Raw genomic sequence first — 25,867 nt, forward strand, 5'->3', positions numbered from 1 at the left:
TTTTTTTATTTCATTGCAACAGCATTGGGACATTTTCATTCTTTTTAACTATTATAAATGCCCCCACCGCCCCAACTCAAGACCGAAGCTGACAACCCTCTCCTATTCTCAAACCCGAGATCATTGCAAATCCCAACACATTATGCACATCAAACTAGGTTAGGACGAACTCCTATCACGTAGTGTTACTATTTCTATGGACAGTGCTAAAATTTCAGATTTTTTTATGAATAATTCATAACATTGCACAAGGAACGAAATCAGCCTGGAAATCACTTTCGACTACATTTTTATTTGTTGGACATTTTACAATCAAAGAATTCAAAAACATCTATAATGTTTAACAAGTACTGTCCAAGAATTTGCTCGGTATTTCCCGGAACTGTGTTTCTTACTTTTCGTTTCTCACGGTTTCATTATTTCACCGGATGCATTTCCGCCACAACCTACCCTTAAATGTGGTGTAATGTATGCACCAATCGAAATCTGGTAGGTGGGAAAGGGCACGTTGCGATTCAATAGAAAAACGAAGACGGAGTTAAAGTATTTAATATCCAATCAATTACCTGCTTTACTGGAAAGGCGTGGTGAGTGAGGTCCAGTTTGAATGCACGTGGACGGTGCCAATGTGGTTCTAATGTTGATTAACAGACTGAAATATTGAATTCCAACTATTTTACTTGGTTTTTTTTCTTAAAATCGTTAAATAAAGAATCATATTGTCTGGAAGTATGTCTTCCTTCTTCATCAAGAAGAAAGTTAACGCGAAGCCTACTAAAAAAGCGGGCAGTACTAGAGTTATTAAAAGGAAGGTAAGTTTTTTTTGCTACTACTTGAAAATCCCGGTTATGTTTTTATTTAATCTAGATTGCAGATTTTACAGGGTAGTCAAAATAAACAATTTGCTTTTTAAAATCCTATCAAATGAGCACCTTCCAACTATGTGTTATTTCGTTTGGAGTGCACAGGAGGAAAACGAAAAGAAAAACATTAAAATGGATGTATGAATTCTTAAGCGGCGAATGCACTAATATCTTCTAGTTTAGGTATACTTCACTCACTCATTTCAAATCACTGTTGTGCTGTGAAACCGCTATTGCTTGAAGTTAACTGCGAATATCCAGTATAAATGAAGCCAACACAAATTCTTAATAAAAACAGGACGTTTCAGATGCTGACCGAGAGTTATCAGCAATGCGATATATGACCTGCTTGAAACGCATGTTTTGCTCATTGCCTATACATTATTTCAACTGGAAAAAATGTTTCGTTTTTATATAGAAAGGTTCTACAAGGACAGAGGTCTTGAGTCTTCCCATTCCCTCGCCTGTGTTTGCTGATCTCAGAATGTCGTTGCATTGCACAGGGGCAAAATCTATATTGCGACATATGCAATAGCTATGCCTTGGTTTCTATTACTTGATAGAGATGGGTCATTAAACATCTGTGGAATTAGCTCGGACGATTTGTGTCCTGTAGAGCTCACAGACAAGTGAAGAGGCACATTGCATATTCAGACTGTACGAGAGCAATGGGGGCAGCATCTTCGATCTTGTGTCCATGAAACGCAGATGCACAGCTTGTATTCCTTCCGATAGCTGAAGCCCTCCCTATTTTGAGGATTCCTGTTGGTGACAAACGTTGATCGGCATAATGAAGTTACATGTGTCTGTTCAACCAAATTCAAATGACTCTGCTACAGATTACAGTTTTCCTGATGATAACTTTATGAACTTGTTGCTGTTATACGTGGTTTCTTCGGATGCTCAGCAGAGTACGCTTATGTAGTCTGTATGTCATACAGTACGTTACAATGGATGCTTCTAATTCAGTTACTTAAAAAATAGTGTTTTTTGTTTCTCATCCTTTAAGGCTGACGGTGATGGTTTGAGTAAAGGGCGCGCCAAAAAAGTAAATTCTGGAGCTAATGAAGAAATTTCCAGCGAGTCAGAGACAGAAGGGTGAGGTGGATCATTTAAACCTAGAACTATAAGCGGCAGAGTTGGCTTCCAAACAAGTTCTGTCACTTTCAACACAATCACTGTAATCTTTTGTACCTCGAATCAAATTTACTTTGAACATTTACAATGTTCACCACTGATACTAGCCTGATGAAAATGTTGCTGCACCCATAATAAACGGCTTCAGTATCTTCTCCAGAAATACAGACTAAGGTAGAAGGGTCATCTTTTCCAGGCATGTTTTATATACATTCTGAGAAAAGACTTGTGAAAATATCTTGGTATAATATTGTTAGACAAAAGTAAGATTAAAAATAAATTGTCAGCGTGAGTGTTATAATTGGGGATATCAATATTTATCCTTATATAAATAGGTTTTCACCATGGTTATACCCACCTCGGTTAATTATAATTGACTGAAAAAATTGCCACACTGTGAAGATTACGTAATATTTTGATTATCATCAGCACAGCAATTTTGTTATGTAGAAACAAAAGTTTGGGAAATGTGAATCCTATGATGCACGCATGGTGCATAAAAGTTTGGCCATTTTTCAACAAAAGCAGTTAGTTTCCAATTTCCATCCAAGGCTGAACTTTACAAAATGATCAATACAGAAGTGATAACAGAATGACCAGTTAACACAAGTTTGGATTTAATTAGGTTCACAGATTTTTAAACAGAATTCTAAATTTGTGTCAGGTTTTTTGCATCAAATCTAAGATGATGTGTATTTGGATGTTTCTTGTTTTGGCTAAGTTTCAGATCAGTTGATTTACTGGGTCTTATGGAATACTGCTCAGGCTCAGGCCACCTTTTTGTTTTTCCTGCGTTATTATTGCCAAATTATTAACTGGCTAGGATTGTAACTGACAATTCTGAAGTTCACTGGCCTTAGTATTTTTTCACAAGGAAAGCAGACCTGACTACTGAATTCAGAATTGAATTGTCAGTTACCATTGTGCCACATTTTAATTTTATTGTCCCCAGGATTATACTTCTCAAGTTTTGTCTTAACTGCCAAATAAGTTTTTGAACAATAGTAGTTTGACATTTACACAGTGTGTTCTCCAAGGCCTAGCTTTGTAAATCAAGTTTTTCTGAAAACTCAAATCCCAATATGTCAGGGATGATTTCTGTCAAATGTATAATTAAGTAGCTAAATCAGTGTAGAACAGATTACGTCTTGAATATGAGAACAAAAAGGTCTTCATCCAACCATCCTGGATTACTCTGAGAACATTTTGCTTAATTTATTTTAATTGTAGGTGTGCTTGATTGGTAATTATTAAGTGTGGTTATCAGGTCAGTTTTCAGAGAGGAGTGGTTTGCAGTATGGAACATACTTCATCAAGAGTTTGGTGACTCACTGTGAGTGATAAGCAGATTATCACAATATAATTTAAACCAATATAGTTTCAAATATGTCACCGATTTGGGTGTTTATTAAATTTACCACAGTTCAATCAGTGCAGCCGTTCCCAAGACTGAGATTTTGAAATAATACAAGTATTTTTCAAACTCACTGTAGAAATGAATAATTTTTGTGACTCTTTTTATTCTTCTCCCCAGTCCTACAGTCAGTAGGAAAAGAAAGGAGAATGAGGAAGAAGAGATTGAAGAAACTCCACAAGAGAAGAAGCTTCGATTAGCCAAACTGTACCTTGAGCAGTTGAGGGAGGAAGGTGAGAGGGAGACGCACCACTTTAAGCTTCATCGTGCACAGAAATGGGAATATCCCTTTTTGGCGTCCATCCATCCATTTTCTAAATGCTTCTTACAAATCAGGGTTGCAGGGGAGCTGTGGCCTATCCCAGCACACAACTGGCACAAGGCAGGGTACACCTTAGATGGGACACCAGTCCATCATAGGGCAGACACGTACCAGGTCTAATGTTCCCGGAAGCCAGTTAAACTACCAGTATGTTTTGGCCTGTAAGGGAGCACCTGGAGGAAACCCATACAAACATGGGAAAAGTATACATGCTCCACACAGATCCCCAGCACCCCAGGGATTTAATTTAGGGCCCCAGCGCTACAAGGCTGCGGTGCTAAACACTGCGTCACCACACCAGCCATTTTGACATGAGCCCAAAATTAGTTTTAATTTCAGCCACTGTCAATTTAAGCGGATAGATTCACATAGATGACTGAGAATGTACCACATGTATCTTTGCATTATGGCCACCTTGTGTACAGGGCAAAGCAGTCAAACTTCTGTGATAGAATGTGACTTCATTTTTTAGTGCGTACCACAGGCAGAAACAAGACAGCAGTGTAGAGAAGTTAGGTCTCTGGTGAAGGTTGTGAACACACATCCTAAGTTAGGTACTGTCACTGTACCCTTAAGGAAGCCATTTTACTCATTGCTCCAGTCAAATGCCTATCTGTATAACTGAGTACAAATGTAGGTTACTTAGGATGAGTGTCGGTGAAGTCAATAATAATAAAATGTGAAACAGAATGTGTTTCCTGTGTCATTCTGCACAGCAGCGAAAAATAAATACTTTGAACAATTGTTTCATTTTTGTCAAATTAAAATAGTTTTTCACTGTTGAATTCAACACAATGGACAGCAATTTCAAATTTGGTGCCTCAAAGTTCAGTACTACATAACAAAGAGTTTGTTTTTTCATTTTCAGAAGAAAAAAAGGCTGAAGAGGATTCATTTGAGAAGGATTTAATTGCGGGAAGACTTCAGGAGGAAGTAGTAAGTGCTTTGCGGCTATTTTTGGAGAGTGAGCTGTTGGGTATGTTTATATATCTGGCATCTCAGTCATTGACATTACATGTACATTTATTTCTAAATTAAGGATATTTTCCTTGTTATTCCAGCTTGAACAAAGAGGAAAACTTCAGCGTTTTATTGCAAAAGATGTAAGTACTGTGTTTTTTTGGGAATTCAGTGTATGCAGTTGTATAGTGGTGCTATAACATGTTGCTTTTTTAGGAGGGCTTCAATATGTCTTCAGTCATATTAGGTGTTTTTTTTTTTGTGTGTGTTACAGCTCCAGGCTCCGGATGTTGCCGATCTCCGTCTGTTGAGAGGGCACCAGCTTCCAGTCACCTGCCTAGTTATTTCCCCTGACGACAAGCACATTTTCTCTGCTGCCAAAGATTGCTCCATTATTAAGTGTTAGTAGGCTTTTTTAGATGCTGTACGTTACTAATTTATTTGATTATTTTTTAGTTTGGGCACGTTTATACAGCTGTTTATTTTACTAGAGCAGTTTGGGTGATATACCCTTGATAATGGTACAACAGCGGAGTCACTCTTGGGATTAAACCCACAACCTTTCAGTCCACAATCCTAACCACTGCGCCACCCAGCTGTTTATGTGAAGGGTTGGATCTTACAAATAAATGGTGTTTGAATAGACCTTTTGACTCTTTTTGACAAAATTTGATTAACCAGACAACTTATGTTCCATCAGGTATGTAATAGAAAGAAATAAGGTGGACAAACAATTTATCAAATGTGGAGAATCTTGATATTCTGTTTTGTAACATTTTACCCCTTTTAAATGTATTTTGAGTCTTTTTTTAATGAATTATTCACCGTGACAAACAAATTCAAGAATATATTTAGGATCATGATGAGTACAATTTTAAAGTATAGCTTGTTTAACAGGAGATATGAAAAACCTGCTATACACTGTGTGTGCTGAGTGACAGAGATAGAAATAGGATACATTTTGATCAAGCTGCAGTTAAAACGGGTGCTTTGGGGATCAAAGGCCTGTTGTCCGTTAGCTTCTTATTAAAGGTTGTTTTCGTACCAAAGGGGATGTGGAGAGCGGGAAGAAGCTTCACACCATTCCAGGAGGGAGGAAAGGAACAGAAGACAGACATGTTGGACATACTGCGCATATCCTGTCCATGGCAATATCATCTGATGGCAAATACCTGGTAAGGGAGGGAGAGGGAACGTGCTTTTTCTAATCAAACTCGCAGTACTACAACTTCTCAACTGAAAATGTTGTGGATGGTGTTAGAGCTATGAATTCATAGGTTCTTCTGTAACGCTAAACTGGCCTAAAACCTTTTTGATTACTTAATATATATTTTTTTGCTTCTGCAGGCCACTGGTGATTGGAATAAGTTAATCATGATCTGGGAAGCGGCCACATGTAAACATCTTTACAAGTTCACAGGACATAAAGACGCTGTGTCGGTGAGTCTCTTTGGGCGTTTCCTTCCCGGCTGTGTGACTTTAATATCGCAAGGTTTGAATTTTATTCATTAGAAACGGCTATTTTAACCTTTCAAAAACTTTGTTTTATATGCAGATGTTGTAACTGATTTATATACAATACAAATGTCAGCTGATGGTATCCAATGTTTAGGAGCAGTCTGGCTGTTCTTTTTTTATTTTTCCCTTTGTTTCAGCTTTTCTAGACCTTTTTGCCAGAAAATCAGTGTGAGAGCAGATGTCAGTAATCGTGAAAAAACACATATTTACTGTATAGTAATTATTGCTGTAATGTACAGTACATGTGTAGTGCTAAAAGGAACTCGAAGCTTTTAACACAAAGATGGGATCCACTTCATCTGCGACTGAAGTGCAGTGCCCACATGCGTGATGTGCAGCAGTCCTTCTGCACCAGCAGATCAGGCGGAGGAGTGAGACATAGGTTCACCAGATGACTTAAGGGCAAAATGTAGTTGCCTCATATTGAGCAGGCAAAAATTCAAATTTAGCCTGGAATCTTGGGTGAACGTCCCTAGCTTGGGATCTTTAAGACCGTGTTATTTAACCCCCGTTCATCACTTAATATCACCACAATAAATATTGGAGCTTCACTAAGCTTCTTTTGCTTTCCCAAGGGCTTATCCTTTAGAAAAGGTACGCATGACCTGTACAGTGCCTCTCATGACCGCTCTGTGAAGGTGTGGAATGTCAGTGAGAACGCCTACGTGGAAACACTGTGAGTACCTGAATGGATTTCATCACCTCATGGTTTCCTTTATGGTATGACTCTGAAATGCAGTGTATTAAGTCTTGTACACTTATTTGGTAAAAATACTCAAATACTAAAGTTGAAATAGAACGTTCAAGTAAAGCCATATACCACAATATGTTTTGTAAAGTTTTTGTGGTGAACTCCAATCTTTTAGTGTCATCACAGAAAACTGGGGTATCATCTGTTTGCATACATTTAAAAACTGAACATAACATTCAGAAAATGTTAGTAATCTTTCATAGCAGTGGTAAAACCTTTGGTCCAATTTATCCATCTAGTAATTAGGGGCTTAACAGCGGAGGGTGGGGAGAGGAGTTTCATTTTTTTTTATTTCAAATATTAGCTTTCTGGGTACTTTTTTTAATTAACTGTACTACCTATCCATTGCCTTTGAGTCTTGTTCTGAAGAATCTCTCTCTGTAGTTTCGGCCACCAGGATGTTATCACAGGCCTGGACAGTCTGAGTCGAGAGCGTTGTGTGACTGCAGGTGGCCGGGATGGGACTATCAGGGTCTGGAAGATTGCAGAGGAGTCACAGCTTGTATTTCATGGGCATGAGTGAGTCCCGTACACTGCTTTATCACTTCTTGGATTTAATTCCCATCTATATTCAGAAAAACAAATGCTGTGAAAACCAATCTGCAATGCAGCAAAGAAGAATCTGTCTTTTCAAAGTTAGCAGAAGGATTATGGGCCTGTAAGATTTTTTTTATGCTGTATATTTTTATTGCGAAATTTATATGAGTATTTGTAAATATACTGGTAACGCCCCCTGCTTCTTGATATTTATTTCTCAATATAATTGCAATTTTCAAGGAGAGATCTGATGAACAATTATTCACAGTTGTGTGTTGCAAAAGGATCTCTCTTAGTTGTTGATATTTGCTCTCCTCAGTTAAGTGTCACTGCTGTAATATGTAGTCACTCCTCAGTGGCTTTCTTGCATACTTTACAGTTGTTAAATTGTTTTGTGCTTTCTGTGCATTGAATATTTTTCTCTTCTTTTTAGAGGTTCTATTGACTGTGTTCAACTGGTTAATGAGGAGCATATGATAACAGGAGCTGATGATGGGTGGGTATAATAGAACAATGTAATAAATATTGCTTACCATGCTAAATGCTGTAGTAAAGTGAACTGGTGCCATTTTCCTTGACGTTTTGGTAATGGTTTTGACCAAAATATTGCTGCACAGTACTTGTATTGGAAGGATAAGGAAGGCTATATGTGTTTTTATTAATTGGTGCCTAGGGATGAGGTTGAGTTCTGCTAAATCTTCTAAGGGAATAAGTTAGACATGCTTGTCTTTTGTATCCAATGGAAAATTCACTGAAACTTTGTCTGTTTACAGGTCTGTTGCTTTGTGGAGCGTTGGCAGGAAGAAGCCTTTAGCCACAGTAAAGCAGGCCCATGGTTGTCATGGAGACAAAGCCCTAGAGCAGCCCTATTGGATCTCCTCTGTGGCAGCTCTTCAGAATAGTGACACTGTAGCCTCAGGTACTTCAAGCTGTGAGACTCCTTGTCAGTGGTTTCATAATATCATTATTTTGGGCATGGGGAATAAAATTATACCACCAGGTAAAACTTGTACAAATGTAGGCAGTTTGTGGTTACTGAGGAAGTGTTCTTCCCTTATGTGGTTATAAGAACCTTGCTGTGTTTTCATACTCCACAGCAGTGATCACATTGAATGCAGATCTACCTTTGTTATTGTCTTGCAAAATCTCTCCTCCTTTTTTCCTATATAGCCCGAAGCTGGGTTTCCATGTGCACATGATCAGAATCTTTAGTTCCTGTATGCAATACAGCATCTGGATGAAATGTATTGCAATGGTTAAATCACCTTTGCAGCCAACTAAATTAAAAACATGATTCCTAGCATGTGTGGTGTACTAGAATACTATCCCAGGTGCTATAGTAAAGAGATTATCAAAAACAGACCGAGCAGTGAAAGTTTGGTTCCTGATCAATGTCTGCATGTTTTAAAAATGTCCATTTAACTAATTTGGTTGATTGTATCTCATTTATCCAAAGATCTCACCCAGCTGAGTTGTGAAAGAAGCTACTGTTTTTTTGTTTCAACAACATGTACCTGAGCTCACGTCCTCAGAGAGATTCTTGAGTAATAATAAACTTTTTATATTGTGGCAATTTCTTACTAGAATGTGGTATGGATAAGGAATGCAACATTCTTTACACTAAAATATATGGTAGTGTATTACCCCATTCTACAGTGACAACTAGAAGAGTTTTTGTTAATAGTGGGGGAAAAAAAACTAATTTCCTTGAGTACGAATAACACAGTAACAAAATTAGGTGTGAAATGAACACGGACATTGTTCCTGTTGGTTTTTTTACCATTTGGGTAGGGGACAGTTTAGACAGTGACTTGGGAGTATTGATTTACTGTAGAAAGAATTGAGAAATCGTGCCGTGTCCTTATCTGCATAATGTTAGAAAAATATCATAGAGTAATGTAACAAATAAAAGAAGGATATCTAATTGTGTACAGATGGAAATGTAGTCTTGTCTCTTTCTGGTGACCACTCATACTATTTGAGTTCTTATCTTTTTGACCTAGAACGTTTAAGGCACAAAGAAGAATTCAAAGCTTAAGTGAAACAGAAGAGGGTCGATTGCTGCTAAATTAAGTGAATTCTTAATTAGTGCTGAGTTTCTGTGAACTGTTAACTGTACTTGGAGTAAGGGTTATAGAAAGGTTTTCTGTCATACTACAAACATGAGTTTCTTTGAAGCTGAAGTACATGATGAATAATGCAAAACCATCACTGGTTTACTGTTACAGTTCTCTGATGTTTATCGTTGCTTAGGCTTATTTTTACAAGATGTGATATTCAGTTTTGGATAAAATTCCCATTGTTAAGTCCAGATATAAACCTCCTAATTCTTATGGTCAAAAATAGGCATACTGTTTTTCTGCTACAAAATAAATTTGATTTAACATTTGTCAACATTTTAGCAAACACAAGTCTTCATCAAAGTTCAGTCATTTGAAGATCTTTTCTTCTTTTTTTATAGGTTCTCACAATTCCAAGGTACAAATCTGGAAAAGTGGAGAAGGATTCCGTAGTTTGCAGCCTCTCTTCAGCATTCCTGTTGTAAGTGTTGTGTGAAAAATTACACATGATCGCATCTATTAAACATAAGAATCAGAAGGGAAAATTGAGATGTTATGGATAACGGTTTTGCATTCTTCAGTAAAAAAATCTGCAGACAGCCATAATGCTAGTACTTTAATTAAATCACAAACATACCTTAACAAATAAGCCTTAACAAATTTTCAGTACTTTATTGCTTTTTATGAGGTTTTGTTAAAGATTAATACTGATGCATTATTTTTATTGTAAAGAAATACTTAAGATGCAGTAGTTAATTGGAGAAACTGTATACTTAACACTCATTTCATTACTATTGCATGAGGAATTCAGTTTGTCAGTAAAGATGTCAGTCCACTTTGTTGTTAAAGCACTTTTTTTTTTGTCTTTTCCCTTGTTTTTTCCCCATCAGGTTGGTTTTGTGAACAGTTTGAAATTTTCAAGTTCAGGTGATTTCCTTGTTGCTGGAGTTGGACAAGAGCACAGGTACTAAGTTTTGAACATTATGAACATCTGGTACATACATTAAAACTGGAAATTAAATAGTGTGTTGTATCCTAACTATACGATAACATTCAATAAAGAGACAGGCGTGACCACATTTGTTGGGCAAAATTTAAAGTGTTTGTGTTTGTAGTAATGTATGCATTCTTGCTCTTTTATGAAATCTTTTCATTTTTTTGTGTTTTTTGTATTTATTTTTGTATGATGGTTTGAGATGCATACTCTATAAGAGCTGATCAAGTATCAGTAACTCTCTGTTCAAGTTATACATGTAGAGATAAAGGTATTCTTAAAGTCACCATTAGTATATACAGCATGTTTGTTCAAATTAAAATTTTATGTACTGGTTTATTAAAGGGTTACTAAATAAACCTTGGTGGATTTTTATGTGTGCACTTCAGGGAATCAAATAATTTATATGCATTGGTGCAAGAATATAATCTGAAATTATTGAGGTGTACACCAGTATGAAATGTGCCATTCCAAAATCCTCTTGAAATGATGTCCTTTGGGAATCTTGTTACTATGCCATAGCCTGAATCTAAAAAAAATAATATTTTTTTTGTGGCAGCTATGTTTTATCTGCTACTGGATAAATCTGTTGAAAAGAGGTGCAGACTTGCTGCAGACTTGCTGTGAGTTAAAGAGCTGCTTTGCACTAGATGGCACTGTTGTTTCATTGATGTATTCCATCGTTATATTTACAAAGATGTGCAAAGTGTACAGGTGATGATGACTGTTTTCTAAAGGCTTGTAGCACTGGTTAACTTTTTTCCCCTCCTTTACTGATAGACTGATGGTGTCTCTTTTTGTCTTCTAGGCTAGGCCGGTGGTGGAGAATCAAAGAAGCAAAGAATGGAATTTATATAATTCCACTAAAGAAAAAGAGTTCTGAACAAGACCCCACAAGAGACCAATAAGTGACCCAGATAAAGACCTGTATGTGCAATAAAGGACTTCACTCTCCACACAACCCTGGTTATACAACTCAACATGTTATACAATGCAGAATTAAATTGGAATATTGGGCTTTTTGTATCTCCCATTGATTAAATGTTTTATTTAAATCAAACAGGTTATATACCCTTGTTTTGACATCGGAAGCAAGTGTAATAGTTTGCCTTTATTATAGAAACTGCACTCATCCAATGATCTGCAGTTCATTTTTTAACTTGGTCTGCTACATAGCTGTGTGTCAGCAGCTAGTGTGAATGGTTCTGTGGTTTCAAAATAGAATATGAGGTACTGTTATCATTGCTTAGATTATTAATACTGGTGACTGGCATGATATGAAGTATAATTCCACAAAAAGATGGAGTTTGGAATAGGTGAGTAAAGCATGTTTGGACTGGTGGCTTTACACCATGGCCAGGTTTTGATGCCTCGATATTCTGCTCATCTTTCAAAATCTCTTAAACACAGTTTGCTCCATGCTCATATAATATGCCAGCAGCCATATCACTCTGCAACTTACAACTGGCAACCCACAGAAACTAAGCATGTGTGATCCTGGTCAGTACCTGGATGGGAGACCTCCTGGGAAAAACTAAGGTTGCTGCTGGAAGAGGTGTTAGTGGGGCCAGCAGGGGCTGCTCACAGGTCCTGACTCTGTGGTCATTAAAAATCCCAGGGTGTTTCTTGAAAAGAGTAGGGGTGTAACCCTGGCGTCCTGGTCAAATTTCCCATTGGTCCTTACCAATCATGGCCTCCTAATAATCCCCATCTATGGCTTCATTACTCTGCTCTCCTCCCCACTGATAGCTGATGTGTGGTGAGCGTTCTGGCGCACTATGGCTGTCGTCACATCATCCAGGTGGATGCTGCACATTGGTGGTGGTGGAGGGGAGTCGCCATTACCTGTAAAGCGCATTGAGTGGAGTGTCCAGAAAAGCGCTTTATAAGTAAGAAATTATTATTATATTTTGTTTATCAAAAATAATCTCCACATATTAGATCTCTGAAGCATCACAGATTAACCAGTAATACAATTTTCTTTAACATTTCTGGCAGGATATTGGGAACAAAAATAGTGTTGGCTTTAATATCATTGTTCAGTTTGTTTTCTGTGGCTATACACACTGTGTTTTTTAATGGAATTTTCTACTTTATTGTGCTATGAACATGCCATTGGTCTGTCCAGAGTGTCTTATTTTTACAGTAAGAATGCTCAAAATATACTCGAAGCAGGTTTAATGTCTGCCGATATATCTTTCTCTATAGTAAATATTCCCATCACAGACCAAATCTTCATTCATTATACTGAGTTAGAGCCTTGATATTTTGTGTATAGAAGTCAAGGCTATTGCTTTTTGTTAGAAATATTGTTTTAATAGGCCAGTACTTCCTGAAGGAAGGTTTAAAACCAAAAATCTCACTCCAATGATTGAATAACTTTGCAGAATAAAATGACATTGCACAAATACAGTTTTTAATATTCATATAAAACACCTTTTATTTACATAAATTACAAGAAAGCACAAACTGGTTCACAAAAATCTACATTAAAAACATTTTTTTATACATTTAACAGATTAATCTATCATTTACTTCATGTTTCAAATAAAGTGTACATTTTTTTTAAAAAGGAGGGATACTGATATTTAAAATGTATTGTACTAGTCAAAAATAATAATTGGGACATTGTATTCACAGCACTTTTTCAGGACAAGAAGATCATATCTTCTGTGCAAAAACATTCTCATACTGTAACACTTCATTCTTGACTAGTGATAGTAACTTTCATATATTTGGCCAAAGGACGTTTATATCCGTCTTCACAATGAAGAGGTAGTGGAATCTACCACCTCTCTACCATTGCAGACTGTTGGCACATAGTTGGAGGCAGAGGCTAAAAAGAAATTAAACAATGTTTGGTTTTATTGATTTGCGGTGTGTTCTATATAAAAAAGCCACCTGAAGCTTTTTAATTAACTGAAATTAACCCAGAATTTTCTCATCTTTCCTAGGGTATTTTTATCCTTTTTCTGACTTTTCCAAATGGCGCCCACCACCGCCAACACAAACCTGTGCTTTTAAGGTGTGCAGGAAAAGAAAAAAATGACCAAGGAAAATGTTGACAGTTGGATTTCTTTTTTCTGCATGCCATTTAGATTAATTCCTTTCCAGGAATTTTGGATTTGGTATCTTGTAGGCACACAGTGTTGCCTGTGAAAGTTGAGTTTAAAACTCTCGAAAAGGCTGCATTACTTTTTAGACAGAACCTCTGAATATTGCAGAAAAATATTAACACACTTTTTCCTCCTAAGTGAATTAAGAAACTTAGTAAAGGCTTTTTGCACTATACACACGTACTGTATAAACAGGGTTTTTCTTCCAATTTCATTCCTTAAAGTTGCCACAAACCAATGGGATGTGCTCCCAGTGACAGAGGACTGAGCTTATCTATAAACATCACTAGCAGTCTGCTCAGAAGCATGCTACTGTATCTCTGCGCCTTCTCCTCAGGGCTACATTCTTTACTTTCCTCACAGTTAAGTGACTTAGCAGGGTTTTATCTGTCTAGCTCATTGACTGAGTCTGTATCCAACTGGAAGTGGGCTCGATTGCACCTCCCTCAGGTTAATCTATGCTCTGGTTCCCTGTCCAAGGCAAGAAACAAACTTCTTTTTAGTGCTATCTTTGGTCATGCATGGGTATGGATTTTACTGCCTGCTGCTCTGTCTGTTGGTGATCTAGCCTGCAGCTCCATGCTCCTTTTCCCTATAAGCCAGTGGATCTCAATCCTGGTCTTGGTGACCCATATACATGTTGGGTTTCGTTCCATCCCACCTTAATTAGATAATTGAAGCCCTACTTTTCTTCAATTGAATATTTGCCTTTTGTTTCTAGTCACAAGTTTGGTACTTTATTTCATTTACAAAATACAAAGGTTCACGTTCCAACATGTTTAAGAACTGGGAACAAGCAGACAAATTAATATTTATGTTGTTTTATCTAACGTTCTGGAGGAGTGAAGGCAGCCAGATGAAGCTCAGCTGCTGCAACCCACAACTAATCTTGACTCAATTCCTTAGTTTTCCATATACTATATTCCATGTCACCCTCTCTTCTTCCTCTTCTTCCTTCATTTTTCATGTCTTCACTGGGTAAGCGGTTCCTAACCTCTCCCATCCTACGGCAGGGAGGTTGGCCCTCATCCAAGTTTCCACAAACTCAATAAATGATTCTTTTACACAATCTTCGGCTGCACTTCTTCCTCGTTCCTAAGTCAATGAAGAGTTTGACTGTGTAACTGAAGGCCCGGCTGGAACAAAAACCAACAGGTATGTGGGTCACCAGGACCAGTATTAGGAATCACTGCTATAAACCTTATAGCATTTTCATGCAACTTGGTGCTCCATTACACTCCCTTTGAGTGCTCTCACAAAAGCACTGCCGCAATCTCTCCATCTGAATGACTTGTTCACTGCAGTGGACATACAGTAATACTTTCTTATTCCTGTTCACCCCAATCAGGAGAAGTACAGTATTTTTGTTTCTCCTTATAATAATGATACATTTTCCATGCTTTGTTATGGTTGGTTTCTCACCTATGTTTTCCATAAATGCTATGGTGAATTTTGAATTATCTGGCCAAGTGATTTATTTACACATTGTCCAGGGATCTGGCTGCACTGTATCACTGACCATCTTCAGTAGCTCAGTCTTACAGTTAGCCTGCAAAAGAGCTGCTTCTGTTTAGACTCTCATGATAAAAACACATCTCTTGTCACAGGTATTTCCTATCTAAGGCTAGAGAAGATGGGGACTGTCATAGTGTCTCAGGCTGCTAGATCTAGTTGATGGATTTCACCAATCTTTCCCTTTGGAAGGATATTTTGTAGGGTTGGTCAAACACCTGAAACATGAATACATCAGGAGGATTTTGTACAGCATTTGCAGAGAATGCTGACAGTGCATACACATCAACACTGGAAATTTAGCCCTACAGTTTCTTGTCCTTCAGCACTTTCTCCTGATGCTATGGACCTGCTGTGTTCATACAGATGAACAACAAAACAGTTTTGTTCCACTTCAGTCATGAAGAGGAACTCAACCCCACCTTAATTCCCTTGTAGGATGCATCAGTGATGCAGTCCATCAAGTGGGATCCCATCAAGAAGGAAAACATAGATCACTTCTCATCACAAGGCCAAAGACTGATGTGAAAGATAAAAGATGCAGTTGACCCACTGGGTGTACTGTAGATGCCCTGTTGCACAATTGTCCACACTATCAGCTGTGATTCGAGCAGAGATGTGTTTCATGCTCAAGGCAACATTTCTCAATGACATGATAGTGCAGGAGCTATGAGTTTGGTCCATGAAAGGGAATATTAGATGGCTCTAGGCTTGTCATCAGCCATTGCTGCTATTATCCAGAGGGCTAAAACACATTTCTACAGACATTATAACAGCAGTGGCATTTGACCCAATATCAGAATCTGGTGTCAGTGTTATTTTTCTCTTTCAGTTCAAAAGTATCAGTTCAGACCCTAATGAAACTGCAGCTGCAAAAGCACATGTCACCACCTCCCATGGACATGGCAACATCATGGTCAGTATTCAGAGTGCTTCTAACAACTACACAACTGACGAAGTAAAATTGTTCATAATTATCTTGTTTTACTGCTTCGTAAATGATTACTAACTATGCCCATGTAGCATGTCTACATGTCCCACATTTTATACTGTCAGAGTAAGACAGCTTTGATCAATGCTAATTTATTATAGCTAGCTGGGATACTCGGCATACCTTTTCAACTGCATGACTGTGTCTGTTTTTTTAAGCCATTTGATGGTGTGTTCTGTTTTAGACACAGAGTGGCACCCTAGCCCTGATGTTGAGTTATTCCTGCTGCAGTTACACATTTTCCACCAGGCCTACAATGTGACATTATTGGTATACTGCCCCACTGTTTGGTGGATACTCCTCCAAATGAAAGAAGTGAAACTCCTTGAAAGAAATTAGTAGCGGTCAATTTGAATTTGGCAGTCCCTATGCAGTGTTCATCAATGAAAGAGGAAGTGTCAAAACTGTACCAGCTTTCTTTTACCACATGGGAATCAGTAGTGATAGGGTGATAGTCCTCACTAGGCTATTGGTAGTATTGATATTAATGCTCAGTTCTCTGCCCTGGGAGTGGCAATATTCAATGGGTTGATGTCTACTTTTCATTCAGGGTGTCAAAGTTACAGAATTAACTTGAATTTAACATTTTCTCATCTGAATAGACATACAGTACAGTCCATAATTAGCTTTAACTCCATTTGTTTTACTGCCTCATAAATAAGTACTAAAGCTGACCCCTGTAAACTATTTGACTCTAAGAATAAAACAGCTTTATTCATGACTGTATTGCTACAATATTTTTTAGTAAAATATCTGTTTTTTGCTTCTGTTTACTTACCATGTGAATAGCTAGATCCAGGGCCAGTGACACTAAACCGGTTGATTGCGACTCTGTGACTTGTCACATTCTTCTGGGGTTGAAACAGGATGATATGCAGCTTAGGAGCAAAGAGGCAGCCCAGGACCACTGATCCACTCAGGCTGACAGAGATACACATGGTGGTGGTTTGAACCTACAGAGAAACGGAGAGGAAAAGACACATTTACACAGTGTGTAAGTTCAGTCCCCTGCAGTTGACTGAATCATTGAACTTCCCCACCACTACCAGAAAAGCCAAAGAAAATAAAATTATCAGTAACTGATATAAAAGATGCATCTGCCAGTCTTTTGCATCTTGCAGTTTCTATTTAACTAACCTCAAAGTGATTTTCACTTTCTCTTTCAATCACTGGTTTATTTATCTTTTATGATGTAGGCTTTAAGCCTGTGAAAGTCTCTTATTCATAATACACCCACAGTGTGCGCTTTTTCAGGCTCAAAGTATGAATTGGGGATGAGAGAGTATGAGATTAATTTCCTGAATAATATCACTTTATGTTGAAAAGACGAAAGAGAAACCTGTGAATGTGAGCAAAGATGCAAGATGCATCAATGTGGGTGTACAGTACAATAAGAAGTTAACACTGGACACTGGATTGGAATAAAATCAATGTGGAACTATTTTGTGAAATGGTCAGTCATACAGTATAATATCCTATTATAATCATGAGTATAATTTTTCAGGCACATATTTTGAATGAGTAAACTACACAAATATTCCCTGAAAAGGGTACTGAGACTATGCCTCAGGTTAATGTAGGAAAACATTCAGTTCTGATTAATCTCAGTATAACAGAAGATGAAGTATAACAGGGATTAAGAGTGTTTTAAACCAATAAATCTCTTAGGCTATACAGTATGATTCTAATTGCATTCTAAGAAAAGAAGAGTGATATTCAGGAATCATTATACAGGACCTTTCTGGGGTTACTCAATAGTTGAACTGAAATGCAAATCAGTGATATTAATAATCTCATGAGGATGCGTCAGCATGAGTTAGAAAAGACAGATCCTACTGTATGTAATTAATTATGTCACTTTGCGCAAGCAAAGTGTTATATATTGTATATAATGTATATAGTATATTTACATTTCCAGAAGGTTTTTGATAATTATCCAAATAAAAGATTGATTCTAAAGCTGAACGGCATAAGGAATCAATGCTAATACTGTATATGTAAATAGATTGAGAGCCAGTTAATGCATAGAGCAGTGATAAGGGACAAAACCTTGAACTGGAGTGGTGTAATTAATGGAGTACCACAGGGGTCTGTGTTAGGTTTGCTGTTCTTCATTTCAGACATTGCCATAGTAAACTTGTGAAGTTCACAAATTATGCAGAAATGGGAATAGTATATTTCCTTTTCTGCTTGTAGAGTTTGCCAAAAACTATGACACTTTACAAAGTAGAACGTGCAGATAATAAAATAGAATGTGCAGTAGAATTCTAGATATGAGGCATTGAGGTATAAGACATACTTCTGAAAAGCATTTAAATTTTATATTGAATAATCACTGTTTTCTTCTTAAAAATATGGGGAACAAAAAAGCTATAGATGTGGTTGTAAAAGAACAACTCTGTCTTACAAACAGTTCAAAGTAGATCTACCAGAAAAATTCCTGGTCTAGAAGTAATGTCATACGTGGGTTAAATAAACTAACTTTCTGCAAAATCCAGGAAGTTGCAGTCAAGGCTGACAGCAGAGAAACAAAACACAGGGTTCCAAGATTCACAGACAGAAAAACGGTATACTGAGCTTTACAGTAGGTACAACTAAAAAACATTAAGATTGTCATCAGAGAGACGGGAAAGAATATTGAAACAAAAGCAAAAATAAATAATAAAAAACAAATTTCAGCAGCACAACAATAATAAATATTCATAAAATAAAATTAAAAATAGCAAATACATTAACATTTCATGCATGTTTAAATATTAGGTAAATTCAACATAACTGTCACTGATATTATACAAGTTTTATGTCATCTTAAAACTGATGGCAATATCCCAGCTATACTTAAGGAAATAGAGAGATAGAGTTATTACTAGTATTCTCTAACATAGTAGGGATTTGGGCGTTTACAAACAGTAGATGGTTTGTAATATGATCAATTGGGTAATATGAAGAAACAATAAAGATAAGTAGAATGCTTGGAAATTCAGCATAAAGCACAATGTACAAGTAGAATTAAAACCAAGGACTTTATTTAGAATGGTATCTTCAGTTTTGGTCACCATACAACTAAAAGGATATTATAGTCTTAGGGAGAATTAAAGGGAAAGCAGCAATAATTCCTAGTCTCAAGGGATTGTCATAAACACATACTGTATTAAAATAGCAATCTCTGCAGTCTTGAGCAAAAGAGATCAAGGTCAACCCAGGGGACTATTTCAAATTCAAGTCTTGGAACAGGGGCACAGGGTCACAATCGTAAAATAAAAGGGAATTAATTTATGATGAAAAATAGGAAACACAACTTTCACACAGAGTTGTGTGTATTAGGAACATACTTCACAGCCAGATGGCTGAGAACCACACATTCAAAAACCTTCATCATTTCAAATCATGACTACATTTTTATTCAGGGAGCAAGGGATATGATAATCACGTTCTCTTTCGAATAAATCATCACATCTTGTGGAACAGAATTGCCCCAAGGTGTGGCACAATAGTACGTTAAGCAGCCAGAGGTCACAATGATATATAATCATGAAGACACTCAGAGGCAGACCACAGACATAAAGTGAGGCCCACATTGCCATCAGGCAGAGATCCTCAATAGATGCCCTGTCATGGAGGGACCAGGATGAAGTCAGTTATGTTGGCTCTATCAGGCCAACAAAGGGACAAAGGCGTGAATTCTAACTGGCTGCCTAGATATACTCCATGACCCTTCTGGCCAGCTCTGATCTTCGACCCTTAAGGTGACGAAAAGCTGCTTGTGTGACAAGTGCAGCTCTGCCCCTGCTGGGCTCTGATTAATATCCTTCCAGTACATCTCTACCCTCCGATCCACACAGCACTACTCCCCAAACAGCAAGAAATTCTGCTACGCAGAACTGAAAGAACAGGTTTCCGTGCAGTAGGAGAATCCAACAGTCTCTGGGTTCCTTGGGAATTACTGTACATCACTGTAATAGGCTCAAAGGACCATAGCTGCCTCATAGCACTTGGGTCCTGGATCCAATTCCTGGGGTGCTAAGTGCATGATGGCCGTTCTTCCTGTGTTTGCCTAGGTCCTCTTTAGGTGCTCTGGTGTGATTCCATAGCCCAAAGACATTCTCTGGGAAAATTGGCCTTCATGCAAGTGTGTGTGTCTTTGTGGATGGATAGGCGTCCAGATGTATCCTGCCTCGCACCTCTTGCTTGCTATAGGCTTCGGCTCCTTCTCTCCCCCAAATTGGAAAAGAAGTTAGAAAAGGGAAGTATGGATGGAGTCCTGTTATACTGGAGGTCTTGAATGGGGCTCTCCAGCATATACAGTATGAAAGCCTGAAGTACCCTGAAGGAGCACAACACATGAAGAAGCTTCTGCCGTTCTGACTTAAAATTGAAGCTAAATGGGTGGGCTCGAAGGCTTCTTGCTTCACTGATTGACTAATGCCTTTCCATCCTCCAGCAACTGCTGAAGAAAACTAAGTATAGCCGATACTATAGATTGTGGGAAAAAAGATCTCAGTGCCTGGCCAAGCACTTAACTGCAAAGAATGCAAGGATCCATTCTGTGATGAAAATTAATGTATGCCTGTATACAGTAAACATGTGTAAATTAAAATAACTATTTACTCTATGCAGCATATTGATGCAGGTCTCTATTATCAATGTCTTGTATTTGCTATTTTATCAACTAAAACATACATTACTCCGCGTGTAGGCATGTTTTGCAACAGTGTGCTTACCTTTACTTATCTTGATTTTTTCACATGAATCAGTGAGCCCAGGGGTGCAAAAATTCAGTCACCTAGTGTTTCAGCCGAGGTGATTTTATAGGATTTCAAAACCACAGCTGAAGACTTTTACAAAGTGTTAATTTTGTACACGTACGCTCATAAATACCTAAGCAATCAATGGCTCAGATGGATTGAAAACCCTAAAACCCTACAGCTGTCAATGACTGGAGCTGTTCTACCCTAAGCTTATCAGGACATATCAGATATGACAGCATGAAAAAATGACACTGACGGTGTAGAACAACTTGAACAAAAAGACAAAATGACAACAACATGAAGAAAAATTAAAAAATGCACATACTTCTATAGCGATGCATACAATTAATGGTGCAGAAGGCTATATTGTACTTAAACTTGTTTAAATACTTAGCTTATTTATCACTTGAAATATGTATGTTTGTTTGTGAAGGCATTACCCTTAACTCCTGTAAATCTCCCATATAAGATTATAGATTTATTTTGCAGGCTAAAACATAGAAACAAACAGAAATATGTAGCCAATATTATTTTGACTTCCCTAATTAACCTTGAGGTCCTTTTTATTTTAAAAATTGAAAAGAACAGCTAGCCCAGTATTTTGTGAGAATACATTAAGCACGAGAGACTGAACAGCTCAATACTTCTGAGGTCAGATTCCACAGCAAAGCACCACAATAATGATTCCCCTTTTCTATGAGGCATATCTAGTATCTGTTTCCTTAATAGCCATTCTTGGCTCCTTCTACGACAAAAATTCAACAACATAGCCACGATAACACTATGTCCAGGGATCTCTGAGAAAGACAGAAATACATGTAAAAGCCTACTGGCATTTCTAATTGACAAATTCTTTATACTTCAAATCTTTAATGGATATTAATTATTATAATGCCTGGTTTAATTATAGTTGAATGCACATCATTTACACCATTTTGAAATGTTTAAGCTTTACTTATCTTAGAAGAGTTGTGTTTCTAACTGCTGCTATTTAATAACTGCTGTTGAATGCTGTAATGTAATGCTTACAGTATACTGTATGCTTATTTTCAAGCATTTTTGTGGCTTATGCATTCTAAAGTCAACTCAAAAAATGCAACACAACATCTTATGAATGTAAGCATTATTCCGCCACTTTGAATGGACACAGCTTTTTTTCTTCCATTTTTTCCCCATTTTCTTGTAGTTTTAAAACTGAAGGATGTTTGTGAACTGCTAAGAATTAAAGCTCCATAGATAAAAATGTCATACTATGGTAGTTTGGCTAATCAGACTCTCATGATATTATTTTAATAAATGTAACATGAGCAGTCAAAATATATTAGTTGTCATTTTCAACTGCTTAAATATTTTCCATACTAAATATGTTTGTCTTCATACTGTGTATGTACTTTAGATCCTCTGCATACTAATAGTTAATGGATCCATGAACCTCAGGTTGTGATCTTCAATTACGCAGCAAGTCTGTTAGACTCAGTACGTTTAGGAACAGCCTTGGGGTTGCCCTAATCATGAAATGCACCACCTGAACAAGATTACATTGAACAAAAGATTATTTTACTATTTTCATGATTTGTTGACAGGAGTAATTCATTCAGAATTCTTAATGGTCAGCTGAACTTTGTCTTAATGCCTTGATCTTTCATTGCAACACAATTACCGTGCCTCAGCATTGATGTAATTAGACATACGAACATACTCTTGCTATGCATTTGCTGGTAAAGCTATGTTGCTGGAGCTGAACAGAAATGTTCATTGTCACTGATGAACACAAATGACAGTCACATTGCCTATCCTGGACTGCACCTGTCCACCCTGACTGCCCAAATTCACCCAGAGGACCTGCGTTATGTGGGTTTGAACAATGTGTTCTAAGAGTCCCCAGAAGAATTTTGTTGCTAATGGTTGCACGTTCCGTAAAGGTTATTGTAGGTGCTGCAGATGCAGTCCAGGTTTGTCTGCTTTACTGAAAAGGCTACTCTGGCCCCTGAACACCACAGCTGAGTGCTCTGTCAGCACACATCAGTCCCAATCCAGGGACACAGCTGGGATGCATCCTCCTCTTTAACACTCCATTCCACACAGCTAAGCATGGGCCACATCCCCCAGCCTGCGGTCGGTCTACACATACAGAGACTAGGGCATTGCCTGTCAGCAACTTAGAAGGAGGACAGGGGGGAGAGGATCCTTTATTTAAAACATGCGGGAGTTCTTTTATCTTCTATCAGACACTGCACAGCCCTCTGTCATATTATGCATGGATCTTTGGTTAGATGTATAAGGAGACAGTATTGATGTGTTTATGTGTAAATATTCAATTTTCTGATTTGACATAATCTTAACATTTATACATTGATGGAGGGTAAATTATGAACATTTTCCTGGATTAATTCCACTTCATACAGTCAGGGCTTCATCTATTTCAGCATTAATCCAATTGGTGAAGTAATCTCTACCTGTGGCCCAGTGGTTGAGAGAATGGATACCTTTTTATGTGAAATGCTTTAGAATCCTTTGGAATAAAAAGCACTATATTCAGCAAAAGCACTTTAATTAGAATTGTATTCACTGTACATATTCTGAAACAATGGTACTGTTTGATATTTGTTACATTTGAGCTTTCTGTTCTTAGAAAAGGGTCAAATACTAAAATACTTTTCTTAGTATTCCAGCTTCATTATTTAATATTTATTGGTTATATAAGAGTCTACTGAAGGAATGTTATAGTCTTTAATGTCCCTTCAAGTTGTTTTTGGTTCACTGAAAGCATATTGAAAACACTGTAACATAACTGACAATACATGATGATATACAGAATAAAGTAACTTAAAATGAGGAACTGATAGATTGAAACAGTACTTCACAACTAAAACTGGTATCAAACATCTGTCTTTAAAATTAATGCGTCATTGTCTCAGACAGCAAACCCAGAAAAAAAATATTTCTGACAAAGGTTGTTGAAAAAGCAGGTAAAATAATGTTACCTTGGGCTACACTGAAAACTGCTTTTGCATTTCAAATTACTCTCACACAGTGCATTGTGGCACTAAACTCCTTGTAGCAATGAAACATTTATGTTTAAAATAAATTCCTTGTAAATCAGTGATTTTTAACTGATACAAAACAGTTCTCCCAACGTGCATTTTCTTTACTCATGTAATTAGTGTGGGGGTGGTGTGATGATTCAGTGGCTAGCATTGCTGCCTTGCAGTGCTGGGGCCCTTGGTTCAATTCTAGACCAGTGGGGCTATCTGCATGGAGTATGTATGTTCTCCCCATGTTCCTGTGGGTTTCCTCCCTCAGTTCAAAGACAAAGTGATAAATTAATTGACTTCTGGGAAAACTCTGATGTGAGTGTGTGTTTTTGTGTCTGTGTGTGACTGGCGTCCTGTCCAGTATATATTCTGCCTTGTGTCCGTTGCTAGCGGGGATTGGCTAAGGCTCCTCTTTGAGCCTGTGTTGAAATAGAGTGGTTAGAAAATGGATGGTTGTACTTAATATGATGTTATTCATATTCTCTCACCTATATTTTGGTGCCCGGTATTAAACAGCATTAATGAAGTATTTATTTAAGGGACAGGTAAAATACTGCGTGGAGTATCCTATGGTAATATCTGTCACGCCCTCTGCAGCCAGAGGGCGCTCCTTCTCTGTCCTGTCCCTAGTTTCCAGTCTGCTGTCCTTCCTGTCCCTCCCTTTCCCTTGGGCTATATATTTCCGGGTCTTGCACTCTGTCCTCGCTTAGCATTGATGTTCGGATGTCCTGAGACCCGCCTAGCACCAGGGCGCCCCACATCCGCTCCCTGAGGGCATAGGTTTCTATACGGCATTCCTGAACTCTTTGCACTAATGAGCCTGGGCCTTTTTCCCGTCTCGCCGCTACGCATATTGGTCTTTTTCCGCTCTCCTGCTCCCCAAGGTTAGTCCCTTTGGACGTCCGTGACAATATCATTAAGGTACTGTAGGTGCAGGAACTGCAATGACAACTTTTAAAATGTTTATATTCCTTTAATACTTAATACTGTTAAGTAAATGAGAGCCAGATATTAATATCTCATATTTTGTGATCTTGTTCAAAAGAGAAATGATTCATGAGCACTTCCCATTATTGATCATTGTTGTATATTAAATTTCGAAATCGAAGAGGGAATTAAATGCCTGGTAAAAGAATCATGTTGTTTTTTTATAAGTCTGTGCTGCATTGCAATCTTTTTTTCTAAAATGCATTAAGTGTAGCCTGAAGAAATGTTTGTCTTATTTGAGGCGTTCCAACAAGATTTCTCACACAATTGTTTTCACGTGTGCAATTATATGTGCAGCACACAAACACAGCAGAAATCTATTATTCATAAACAAAAGGCAGAAGTATGCTTTCCTGATATCTTTCATGTTTACTAATACCTCATTATACTGTATATTATGCACAAAGTATAATACAACACTCGACACTCTTGGAGAGACTATTCCAATTGAACTTTAACCATAAGAATACGAGATCATAAAAATAATTACACACGAGAGGAAAATTCATTTAAACATTTTACCCTTGATCTTTTTTCTGTAAATCAACCAATTCTTAAACAAAATACATGCGTTAGCCTGTGAGAATTCTTTAAGAGGTACCTTTATCAAAAGCCCTCTAAAAATCTAAGTACAGATTGCCATAGTAATCAGTATCCTTAACTGCCATTTCTTCTTCAAATAACTCAAGTCAAGTTAAGCGAAACCTAGCTTTTTTCAAATTTGGCAACATAAAGAATCAATACTTTTTTGGTAATGGGGGATTTCTCTTCATATATTTCAATTCTTGATAATTCTACTTAAATTCTGCTTGCAATCTTTATTTTCAACCTTCCTATAATGCCATGTTGCCTCAGAACGCATAGCCAAATGCCCTATACTGTATGTTCACAAACCTTTGATGGAACTACCCCAGGCTACTCC

At 37.5% G+C, this 25,867-nt stretch overlaps 2 protein-coding genes across 4 annotated transcripts in view; one reads left to right on the forward strand and one right to left on the reverse strand.

Moving 5' to 3' along the window:
- Positions 1-550: 550 nt before the first annotated feature.
- rrp9 (ribosomal RNA processing 9, U3 small nucleolar RNA binding protein) lies at positions 551-11,616 on the forward strand. The gene is made up of 15 exons (XM_006630699.3): positions 551-812; positions 1,873-1,961; positions 3,535-3,647; positions 4,605-4,672; positions 4,798-4,839; positions 4,971-5,097; positions 5,747-5,871; positions 6,044-6,136; positions 6,790-6,890; positions 7,350-7,484; positions 7,936-7,998; positions 8,276-8,421; positions 9,964-10,043; positions 10,453-10,526; positions 11,365-11,616. Exons 1-15 carry the CDS (start codon positions 732-734, stop codon positions 11,462-11,464), a joined length of 1,437 nt encoding a protein of 478 aa, XP_006630762.2. The 5' UTR covers positions 551-731; the 3' UTR covers positions 11,465-11,616.
- Positions 11,617-12,963: 1,347 nt separating this feature from the next.
- The window catches only part of LOC102696505 (metabotropic glutamate receptor 3), a 61,258-nt gene continuing 48,354 nt past the window's right edge, over positions 12,964-25,867 (reverse strand). For 2 of the 3 annotated variants that reach the window (XM_015347391.2, XM_015347390.2), the window contains 2 exons: positions 16,954-17,128; positions 12,964-13,392 (listed from right to left, as the gene is read on the reverse strand). In XM_015347391.2, coding sequence (XP_015202877.2) covers positions 13,319-13,392; positions 16,954-17,128 — 249 coding nt within the window. In that variant the 3' untranslated portion in view covers positions 12,964-13,318. Of the gene's footprint in view, positions 14,809-16,953; positions 17,129-25,867 lie in introns of all 3 variants that reach the window. The other variant, XM_015347392.2, reaches the window with a different exon arrangement.

This window comes from Lepisosteus oculatus, chromosome 4, assembly GCF_040954835.1.
Source record: "Lepisosteus oculatus isolate fLepOcu1 chromosome 4, fLepOcu1.hap2, whole genome shotgun sequence".
NCBI classification, from domain to species: Eukaryota; Metazoa; Chordata; class Actinopteri; order Semionotiformes; family Lepisosteidae; genus Lepisosteus; species Lepisosteus oculatus.

Excerpts from the sequence above, each read along its gene's own strand:
- rrp9 (XM_006630699.3), top strand. The coding sequence starts at position 732 with ATGTCTTCCTTCTTCATCAAGAAGAAAGTTAACGCGAAGCCTACTAAA. Across the intron at positions 4,840-4,970 it reads AGCGTTTTATTGCAAAAGAT|CTCCAGGCTCCGGATGTTGC; the intron begins GTAAGTACTGTG and ends TGTGTGTTACAG. Across the intron at positions 5,872-6,043 it reads CATCTGATGGCAAATACCTG|GCCACTGGTGATTGGAATAA; the intron begins GTAAGGGAGGGA and ends TTGCTTCTGCAG.